The 11976-nt window shown below is 37.3% G+C and overlaps 1 protein-coding gene across 2 annotated transcripts in view; it reads left to right on the forward strand.

Moving 5' to 3' along the window:
* Nucleotides 1-11671, forward strand: part of GIMD1 (GIMAP family P-loop NTPase domain containing 1) — a 20273-nt gene extending 8602 nt beyond the window's left edge. For both annotated transcript variants that reach the window (XM_014544716.1, XM_005872424.1), the window contains exon 3: nucleotides 11123-11671. In XM_014544716.1, the coding sequence (XP_014400202.1) occupies nucleotides 11123-11383 (261 nt within the window). In that variant the 3' untranslated portion in view covers nucleotides 11384-11671. The remainder of the gene's footprint in view (nucleotides 1-11122) is intronic.
* Nucleotides 11672-11976: the final 305 nt, after the last annotated feature.

The raw sequence follows: 11976 nt of genomic DNA on the forward strand, positions 1-11976 counted from the left end.
TCGATGTTTCTAACTCTCTATCCCTCTCCCTTCCTCTCTGTAAAAAAAAATCAATAAAATATATTTTAAAATAAATAAATAAATAAAAAATAAAATATGTTTTTATTGATTTTAGAGAAAGGAAGAAGGAGAGATAGAAACATCAATGATGAGAGAGAATTATTGATCGGCTGTCTCCTGCACGTTCCCTGCTGGGGATCAAGCCCACAACTATGGCATGTGCCCTGACCCTAATCAAACCGTGACCTCCTGGTTCATAGATCGACACTCAATCACTGACCTGTACCAGCCGGGCATGAAACAGTTTTTAAAGTTCATTTAAAGCTGCTATTAAATAAGCATTTAGATTGAGCTATAGATGGATGTAATTCAATAAATTCAGTAAATGCATAAACAAATATTTCTCAAAACTAACCTGACTCTCTCCATATGTCTTCAAATTATTCTCTATGCTAGTCTTATGCTGAGCCACAAAGGGTATTTAAAAGACATACATTTTGAAAATTGATTTATTTTCCAGTTTTGAGATATAGAAGAATATTACAATCCCCTAATTTTTTTTATAAAAGTAAGTTTGATTCATACTTATCTCCAATCTTTTTAAGTGGTATCTGGCATACGGCCTTCTCTTATGGCTGCCTTCCTTAAGTTAGTGTCCAATCAGGAGTTAAAGATGGGCTAGGGCCAAACTCAAATCTATAATAATTTTTTCGAGAATATATACATTCTCTCCCAGGAGAACTCTGCAGTCAAGACTTAGTATCCAATCCCAGGGGTTTCCCCACTTTGCTTTCTCCTGCCTCTCTAATCTATCACCAGTGGATTTCATGTAACCCACCTACGTCCCTTCCTTTGATTACAATGTATAAATATAGATGTAACCGAGCATTCTCTCAATTCATTGAGGTTCTGCTTCCCAGCATATGTTGACAGTTTGGCTCAAATAAACTCACAACAATTCTTAAAAGAGAGAGAGAGAGAGAGACTTGGTAATCCTGAGGGGCCCACGACCCCTGGGAGGCATTGCAGCCCTATTTTGGGTTTCCACCATGATCTTCCGTTGAAGGTCGCCCAAGCACAGGCTGATTGTTTATGACCTTCTTCCTGAAGGTGACTCAGATACTGGTGGCAGCCATCTGGATGTGCTCACAGACTGGGAGCAGCTGCAGAATGTCTGAATATTCAACAGGACCAGCAGCTGTTAGGAAGGCACAAGGAGTTGTTAAGGTCCTCTTGTTGCAGACACACCCTGGATTGTTTTATTTTTCAGGATGATAAAAAATGGGGAACAGAACATCTGCCATCAGCCTTTACTGCTGCCTGCCCTGGAAGGTGTCTTAAGGCCAATGCCAGAGAAGTGCCCTCTTCTTCCCTGTAACTCCCTGTTGTCTCTTTACATGTCTCTCTCAATTTGTGCTCCAATATTTTACAGATGCATTATAGGCTTCCAGCTGTGACAACTGAAACATTTCCCTTCATAATCCTTTTTTCTTTATTTATGTTAGGCCTTTCTTAATTTACAGTAAAAAGGTAGCAATGCCAGTGAGTCATCTAGCAAAACTTGGGAAATAAAGAAAATGATTCTTTTTAATATTATTTGAATATCATTTGAATGTTAAACACACACACACACACACACACACACACACACACAATGGATCAGAGCAGATGTAGTAAAGTCACCTTAAGGAAAGTGCTAGCGTGCAGGAAACAGTAAGAAATTGAATCCATGAATTGACTACAACCATATTCTTTCCACTGTCATGGTATCATGTATTATTATTGTACATAATCAGGCTTTAAACATTTATTTTTATTTAGAATGAACATGACTGTTAATGTTATAGGTGGATATGTATACAAAAGGCTGAGAAAGGCCAATGCAGGACCTGAAAATACTAAGCAAAGATCATCAGCATAGGTTTTTGATGGAATTTAGTTGGAAAATAAGCCTTATTATAATTCTGGGTATATGGCTATAAATGGTACTAAGACTTTCTTGGCTTCAGTTTCTCATTTATAAAATGGAGATAATACCTATGTTAAAGAGTTCTGAGGCTTATATTTGATAAATGTAATATGCTCAGCATTGTGCCTGAATTATACAGTAGGTTCACTGAAAATTAGTATTACTGTTATTGTTTTTATTGTTATCATCACTACTCAGATTGTGATGCGTACCATTCAAACAAACTAGTAGATATGAGCAACACATTTTAGAGGTAAAGAACATGGATTCTGAAGTAAGTTATACCTGTGCACAAGTTCCTACTTAGTTATTTACTTGCTTTGTGACCTTGGGCAAGTAACTTCTCTAACCTTCCATCTCTTTATTGATAGATTGGGAAAGATAATAGTGTCTACTGCAGTACCTTTGGGATAATGTCATACTCACACAATAGCAAATGTCAAGTATACAATAAATATTAGCTGTGGTCATTATGATTGTATTGTTGGAATTTGTCTTGTTCTAAAATTAGGGCATTTTTTGTAGCCTTCTTTGGGATTATCTTGCTAGGCTACAAAAGAAAGTAAGAGTGAAATCAAATTTACATGGCCCTGATTTATAACTATAAGAACTTCCTTATTAATTTAGAAAAGAGAAAACATGGGAAGAAAAATTGACTGGCTTATTAAGGAAAAGCTGAGAAGCCCCAATTTCATGGGAAGGTCGTGGGCCTGGCAGTCCAGGGACCTCTGTTATAGCCCAGACCTGCCAACAGTCAGCTACGTTGCTTTGGCCAAGCCATTAACAACGCAACCTCAATATCATCATCTGTGAATAAGGCAATTTGGACAGATATTTCTAAAGTTTAAAATTCTCTGAATCTGATCTAACGAGGTCTTATCATTCAACTTTAGCTCTTTGAGAAGGAAAATGTAGTGCTTTAAGTGGGATGAGAGTAAGGGAACAGCATAAAATATAAAAAATGGTCCTTATTGTCTTCTTTTTCATGATAATTTTTTTTCTCAGTTGATGTAATAGTTGGCTTTTTTAAAAGTTTCCCCCTAAAAAGTCCAGATGCTATGATTTCATCAACCACAAACAAATGGGGCAGGGCTGGTGAGGTCCTGGGAAATGAATATAATTCCTGGAAAACAAAGTCTATATCCTAACTAGTTGTCCCATAAGGACTAGATGGACTCTCCTACCCATTAAGCACTCTGAAACCGAACAAATTCACAATTGATTGTAAATTTTCCGTCTAGCTTAGTACTCTATTTAAATTATTAACACCAGATAACTTACATTAACTTATCTTGCTCTTGGATTTTCAAGTAAGGTATCAATCAACTGTGATTATTCTTTCTCTGGGTCCATAGAGAACACTTTTGGCCACTAACATGTTGACTATACACCAAATGACACTACTTTCAAATATTCAACTATTTTCTGGCCAAAAATCAATCTAAAGATTATAAGCTAAATCAACCATTCTCTTCTATTTTTGGCAGTTATTCACAAGTACAATTTCTCTCACAGTTCAGGATATGACTATCTTTTCATAAATAATTAGCTACATGTGAAAACTTCCCAATAGCTAAATACATGGACTCGTAAGTGATATTGAACTCACAAATCTATTTTCTTTGGGTGCTTTAACTCATTTTCCCTGAATCATAGTATGCTTTAAAGTATGTGTTGGTGACAAAAAGGAAATGTATTAATGTCGGCTGCCTCTTGCAAGCCCTGTACTGGGGATCAAGGCCTCAACCAGGGCATATGCTCTGACCTGGAATCAAACCAGCAACCTTTTGGTGCACTGGACGATGCCCAAACAAGTAAACCACACCAGCCAGGCCCCACAAATGTTAATATGGTGATGTTTTTAAAATACTTAATGACAAATATGGCCCATGCATCATCTAATACGGAGAGGGTGGAATCTGGGGGAGGATCAAGGGATTAAGGGCAGGAGCTATTTATTAACTTGTATTTCACATTTCAATATTATGACAATTCATGTAAACACATTTATAACATATCGGATGAATATCAGATCTACCTCTAAATTTGAGGAACTTTCAGAGACAAGAGTGATGAAGGATCAATAGTTGTATAGAAAAAATCCCAATCCTATAATCCCTAACACTGTTCAATCCCTCTCTTTACTTGGTATGTCTTCGCTACCTGATAACTCCCTCATTAATTCCTGTGCTCAAGGCATCATCACATGCTAGAAACTTTTCTGACACCTTCCTTTACCCCCACTTTCCATCTACCCCCAAACTGGGCTAAATGTCCGCCCTTCTAACACCAATATATTTTCTATCACAACAATTGCAATTATACTAAATTGTAAGTATTATTTTTTCTATCTGTCCCACTTCCTCAGTTCTAAGTTTAGTTAATACACAAGAATCTCTGGGGGGAGACCAAGATGGCGGCATAGGTAAACACCAGAGACTGCTGCCACAAACAACCACTTCAAAAATACAACTAAAAGATGGAACGGACATCACCCAGAACCACAGGAAGGCTGGCTGAGGAGAGACTCTTCAACTAGAAGGAAAAATAACAGCACACCGAGGCTCAGAGGAGGCGCAGTGTGGAAAATACTCAGGTGCGGAGGTGCGCGCGCAAAGCGGGCTGGTGGCTGAGAGCGCGGTTGTCGTTTTCGGTCGTTATGGGGGGGAAAAAAGAGGAACAAATCTATCCTGACCAATTCCTCAGTTATTAGTTTAATAAAAAAATAAGAATCTCTGCTACTTAGAAGCAGGAAATGTATCTGTCTTGTTCTACAGTGTCTTCTGGAACAAAGCAGACCCTCAATAAAGTTTTGCAGAATGAATAGATCTCCTAGAGTGCTTTTAAAAGTTCAAATTTCCAGGTTTCATCCCTAAAGATTCTGATGCATTTTTAGCAAGCATAGAAAGTGGTTCTAACCCTAGCCAGTTTGTCTCAGTGGATAGAACGTCAGCCTGTGGCCTGAAGGGTCTGGGTTTGATTCCAGTCTCCCATCAAGGACATGTACCTTGGTTGCAGGTTCAATTCCCCACCCTGATCAGGGAGCATGCCAGTTCACATCAATGTTTCTCTCTCCTTGTCTCTCCCCCTCCCTTCCAACTCTCTCTAAAAGTCAATGGAAAAATATCTTCAGGTGAGGATTAACAAAAAAAATAAATAGAAAGAAAATTATTCTCTTGTAAATGACCCAGGAATCTTTTTATTCTTAGAACTTAGACCTGATATACTTAACATTTCATTAATTTTTTTATGGTTTTCTATATCTGTATTTTATTTTACACTAGTAAAGTTAAATAACATACACCAAAAAAATCCCCAAACGTCCAACAGAAAATAGTTATATATAAAATGAGAAAAATAATTAACCATGACCAAAATAATCATATTTATTCAACTAGCAACAGAGGCTCAAATGTATAAAACAAAAACTAAGAATTACTTAAAGAAAATCAAAAAATCTAAAAATAAGCTAGAAAAGCTAGGAGATTTCAAAACGTAACTATCAGAAGCTGAGAAATACAAAAAAATAAAGACTATTAAGTTAGATTTTATTATTACCTAAGATTATATTTTCCCAATGAAATCTAATGTCTTAATAATTAATAAACAGTAATAAATATATAAACCTGTCAGAGAAAACAGAATACATCTATGAATACTGTGTCAAGAGTCTGCAATCAGTCCTGGGAAAGTAAAATTGCATAACCCTTAAGGGTATAAAAAACTTGCTCTTACCAAAACACCTGTCAATATATTGTAGATTTCAAGAATAGTTATGTTAACTGCATCCATTAGCAACTGTCAAAAGGTTGAGTTGACAAGCTTCTTTTTTTTTAATTAAATCTTAGTTGTTCAGATTATTACAGTTGTTCTTTTTCCCCCCCAACCCCCCTGAGAATAGTCAGTCCACTTCCTTTCTATGCCCCTGATTCTATTATATTCACCAGTTTATTCTGTTCATCAGATTATTTATTCACTTGATTTTTAGATTCACTTGTTGATAGATGTGTATTTGTTGTTCATAATTTGTATCTTTACCTTTTTCTTCTTCTTCCTCTTCTTAAAGGATACCTTTCAGCATTTCATATAATACTGGTTTGGTGGTGATGAACTCCTTTAGCTTTTTCTTATCTGTGAAGCTCTTTATCTGGCCTTCACTTCTGAATGATAGCTTTGCTGGATAAAGTATTCTTGGTTGTAGGTTCTTGGTATTCATCACTTTGAATATTTCTTGCCACTCCCTTCTGGCCTGCAAAGTTTCTGTTGAGAAATCAGCTGACAGTCGTATGGGTACTCCCTTGTAGGTAACTGATTTTCTTTCTCTTGCTGCTTTTAGGATTCTCTCTTTGTCTTTTGCTCTTGGCATTTTAATTATGATGTGTCTTGGTGTGGTCCTCTTTGGATTCCTTTTGTTTGGGGTTCTCTGCGCTTCCTGGACTTGTAAGTCTATTTCTTTCACCAGGTAGGGGAAGTTTTCTGTCATTATTTCTTCAAATAGGTTTTCAATATCTTGCTCTCTCTCTTCTTCTGGCACCCCCATAATCTGGATGTTGGTACACTTGAAGTTGTCCCAGAGGCTCCTTACACTATCTTCATATTTTTGGATTCTTTTTTCTTTTTGCTTTTCCGGCTGGGTGTTTTCTGCTTCTTCGTATTTCAAATCTTTGACTTGATTCTTGCGATCCTCTAGTCTGCTGTTGGAACTTTGTATAATATTCTTTATTTCAGTCAGTGTATGCTTAATTTCTAGTTGGTCCTTTTTCATATCCTCAAGGGTCTCACTAAATTTATGGAGGATCACACTAAGTTTATCAGCGATTTCTAGAAAATTCTTGAAAAACCTTATAAGTGTGGTTTTGAACTCTATATCCTGTAGTTTGCTTTCCTCCATTTCTGTCATTTATGACCTGTTTCTTTGTCTCCGCATTTTTTATGCTTCCCTGTGTTGATAGGGTGGCTTTCTGTGCTAGGTGTCCTATAGGGTCCAGTGGCTCAGCCTCCCCAATTACCTGAGGTGGACACTCTTGGTGCACCCCTTTCTGGGCTTTGTGCACAGTCTTGTTGTTGTTAAGCCTTGATTGTTGTAGGTATCACTGGGAGGAGTTGACCTCCAGGCCAATTGGCTGTGAGAATCAGCTGTGTCTGCAGTGGGAGAACTTCTGTGCTGGAAACACCCTTCTAGGGCAAGACTTGCTTTAGTGGGGCTTTGGTGCTCACTGAGTCTGCCCCCTGAGTGTGTCCCTTATGGATCTGAGGAGTTGTATTCTGGATGGCCCCACTCTGACCACTGGGTACACTGGCTCTTGGATCTCTAAGGAGGTGCTAATTTAGCCTCTGCCTGAGGCTACCCACCAGGAGCTATGAAGAGATTCCTCTTCTTTGTTTGGGGTTTGAAGGTGCCCAGATGAGGCCCAGCTGTGAAGCAATGAAAGCTGCTATGGGGCCTTGGGTCTTCTTTTTTTGGAAGTTCTGGGTTTCTCTGACCCAGCTGCAATTTGTTAGGTAATTTTCAGATTGCAAAGATATGAGTCTGGGTCCCCAGAGACTCACTGGAGTCAGGGCCGTCGGGAGCTTTAGCCTCCCTCCTGATTGCAAAAGACACTGGCGTCCTCCGTTGCCAGCCCCTTTCTGCGTGCGCTCAAGCCTCCGTACCTCTGTACTTTACTTCCGCACCTCCTCTGAGTCTCAGTGTGCTTTTCTCTTTCCTTCTAGTTGTAGAATTTCCACTCAGCCAGCCTTCCTGTGGTTCTGGATGATGTCTGTTTTGTCTTTTAGTTGTATTTTTGAAGTGGTTGTGGGAGGCAGCAATTTCCAGTGTTTACCTATGCCACCATCTTGGTTTCCCTCATTAATTTTTTTAAACCACTTGTATTAATTTGCTAGGGCTGCCATAACTAAGTACCATTGACTGAGTGGCTGAAGCTACAGAAATTTTTCTCTCAGTTCTGGAAGCTGGAAGTCTGAAATAGATGTTAGTAGGGTTAGTTCCTTTTAAGGACTGTGAGTAAAAGATCTGTCCAAGGGGTCTCTCTTTGGCTTATGAATGGCCATCCTTATGTTCACCTGGTGAAATCCCTGTATTCATGTCTTTGTCCAAATTTCTCTGGTTTAGAAGGGCACCAAATCACAATGGATTAGAAGCCCATCCTATGGCCTTATGTTAACTAATTACAAATGCAAGAACCCCACTTCCAAATAGAGTCACATTCTGAGGTTCTGGAGGTTAGAATTTCAATACAGGAGACACAATTCAACTCATAACACCAGCTTTTATTTTGTTTTCTCTGACTCCTCTCCCATGAGAAATGTACTGAATATATGACAAACTCTGAAGAGGTCTGCTAATTTTGCTATGTCATTTTTAAAATGTGCTACTGGCATTACATGTATACTTAAATTTACACAAGAACTATGTTCTTTAAAAGTTGGGCTAATCAAAGTTTTGCTAATTTATGTTTTTAAAAGGCACATAAGAATATGCCAATTAAAGTAGCACTTTGAAAAATCCTTGTGTAAACTTTAGAATCTTTCTGTTAAAAATAATTATTCTCTTGTACTGATCTTGAAGCTTCAATTCAGATTTTCTTGAAAGCAGGGCATTTTTAAACTAGAAATTATTCTATGGTGAAGACAAATTCTGAACAGATATGAGGAAAAATTTTGGACCTCTAGGCAAATCCATGATAATGAACTACAGAACAAAAGAGAAGTTTTACCGGAAAGTATAATTATGTGTACCAAAGTTTAAGCTTCAAAAATTTAGACTAAATAAATAAAGAAAATCCTAAACCTTATATTTGAGATGATGGTGCAGGTCCAAATTCCAAATTAACTCAAAATATATTAATTAAGAGTTCACAATGTGTTAGAGGCTTTGATTTATATATAAAGACATATAACTTGTCTTCAAAGAGCTCATAGTCAAGTTATAAAGATGTGTAAATAAATAGCTCTGATAAAAGTCAGCCTGTATTAGGAGTAACCATGGACTCAAGATGTTTCTAATTTTAAAATATTGTCCCCAAATTCCTGTATTTTCACATTAAATTTATATGTCCTGATTCTTCCTTCCTCTCTCCCTCCTTCTTTTCCTTCCTTCCTTCCTTTCTTCCTTCCGTCTTTCCTCCCTCCCTCCCTCCCTTGCTCCTTTTATTCTTTCACTATAGTCATTTTTTCATATTATAAATACTAGTCCTATATTTGTTATATACATTGAAGTTTCCCAAATTGTCTTTTGATTTTTTCAAGTTTTTTTTTTTTTAAACCAGAGTTCATACTAATACCTCTCTATGGGTTTGTATTCTCTAAGCATCAATTTCTCTATATCATAATGGAGATAATTATAGTATTTCTCACAGAGCAGCACATTTTCAAAAGAGCTCATGTGCTTATAATAATATCTGGCATAAATATTAGGTGATCTCCCCTCTTCTGATTATTAGAGATCTTCTGTTTTTATTCCTAAGCATTTTCTATTTTTCTGGCTATTACAAACTATAGCTGCTTTGGAAATATTTTGATAATGAGAGTGTTTGGAATGGAGGGAATGTTATTTTACTGTCATATTGTCATGATTTCGTATAACTGAAAATATTCAAAAAAGTTAAATGGTTATTTCTAGATGCCTTTCATATTGCATGAACAATTTGCCACATGCTGTTCCTTCTGCTTATTTTCACTAATCAAACAAGAATTTATTACATAACCAACTTCCACAGATTACTAAACAAAGGAACACCAGTCTTCAGTGTTTTTCAACCACATTAGAGGAAGTCATCTGATAAACTGTGTTTGATTCTAGGCATGTGAAGTGAAGAGGATGAGAATCACTGCAACATTTTGTAGTTGTTCCAAATTACCAAATCTATTTTGATCTTAGCTTTTCCATGACATGTAACCAGATTATGTAATTGTAAATCCTTAAAAACATTTTTAGCTATGATAATAACACAATTCAACAACAATAACAACAACAAAAATACGGCAATTTCCTTGGCCAGGATACATTGACTGACAGGAATTCAATGGTTCTAATAGGTTTAGGTAGATAGGCAAATATAAATGATTGCTGAATGTTGTAAATGTAAATACAGTAGTCCCCCTTACCCCTGGGGGATATGCTCCAAGACCCCCAGTGAATATGATTGACTGGGGGTAACCAAAACTGCAAAAAGTGAAACCACAAGTAAGAGGGGACAGCTATGTATCATCTGCAGCATTGGTAATATGCAGTTTTGAGGATGTGTATACATAAATTATAACAGTAAAATAAAATAGAGAACTAAAGCCATTTAATTTATTTTTTAAAATATTTTCTTGATTTTTAGAGAGAGAGGGAGAAAGGGAGAGAAAGATAGAAACTTGAAGAGAGAGAAACATAGATTGGCTGCTTCCTGCACACTGCCTACTAGGATGGAGCCCGCAACCTGAGCATGTGTCGTGTCTGGGAATCGAACCAGTGACCTCTTGGTTCATGGGTTGAAGCTCAGCCACTGAACCACTCCAGCTGGGCAAAATAAAGACTTTATTTTTTACAAAGCCTGTTGGGTGTTTCCTTCCCACGTCCTGCGTGGGTCAGGGTACAGGAACTGGAAGCAGAGCCGCACACAAATGAAAATGAAAAGACAAGAGATAATTTGAAATATTGGGGGACCAGGCGGGCAAGTCCAACTCAAAGGGATGGACTGCCTCCCGTGCTTAGGCCTCACCAAGCTTTTATTCATCTGGGATGCACCCATAGCATAGCCCTTAGGCAGGTGACCCCTGGCAACAGACAGACTAACCCATCAGCAAGGATTTACATAATAATAAATGAGAGAGTAGTTTCAGCTTCCACTGTCTGGACAAACAGAGGAGGCGCCTAACTCCGACCTTTGCTAGGGCTTCAAAGGCACCCAGCCTTCGGGGGGTTCTCTGTCTATGCTTATCAGATAGTGAAGGCAATAAACAGTTTCCCACAAAAGCCCATACCTATCTCTCCATTTGCTTACATTATCTGACCCCCTTCTTCACTTCCCATTACATATATCAACATTTAGAAACATGATATACATGGATATTTGTTGATTATATATGTTGGACCATAACAACTCCTTTGTTCGTTTCTGAGAAATATAGTCCAAGGAAAATAACCATTTAACTTCTCTCTTTCAGGAGCTTCTGGGACATGCTTGGAAGAATTATACTGCCATTCTTTTCACCCATGCAGAAAAAATAGAAGAGGCTGGGTTCAATGAAGCTGAATACTTACACGAGGCCTCTGATACATTGCTGACCCTACTAAACTCTATTCAGCACAGATATATTTTCCAGCATAAAAAAGGAACCTCGCTTAATGAACAAAGAATAAAAGTCTTAGAAAAAATAATGGAATTTATAAGAGAAAATAGCTACCAAGTTCTTACCTTTAAATAACATTTAGATAAAAGGAAAAGAACATTGGGTTTTAATACCAGAAACTTGGTTTCAAAAGGGTCTTTGTTAGAATGGATGTGGACCATGAGAATTCCAATATCCTGACAGTGAAAGTGTACACTGGTATACACACTATGGAAATTACCCAAATGTTCATCAACAGTAGCATGGATAAGCAAATACTGGTATTTCACACAATAACATGTTATATGGTAATGGGAATGAATGAACTGCATGTAACAGTATCAATGAATTGCCTAAACATAATGCTGAAAGCAAGAAGCCAAACATACTCCATAAGTGTTGTCACAAACTTGATTTTCAATATTTGAGTACCTTTTTCATATATTCTTGTCTTTGATTGATGTTTTCATCTTACACCCCTATTGCTAACAATTTGATCAATGTAAAGTCATATCTTACTGTTACCTTAATGTCCATTTCCCAGATTACTACTGAATTGAAGTATTTTTTTATAAGCATGTTGGTCATTAGATTTGCTCTTCTATGAATTGCCTCTTCATATTTATTGTACTTTTTCTATTGGATTACTTCTCACAAAGATTCTGTGTTTAACCAAAACTTTAGAAAGG

This window comes from Myotis brandtii, unplaced genomic scaffold (genome assembly GCF_000412655.1).
Source record: "Myotis brandtii unplaced genomic scaffold, ASM41265v1 scaffold38, whole genome shotgun sequence".
Classification (NCBI taxonomy): domain Eukaryota; kingdom Metazoa; phylum Chordata; class Mammalia; order Chiroptera; family Vespertilionidae; genus Myotis; species Myotis brandtii.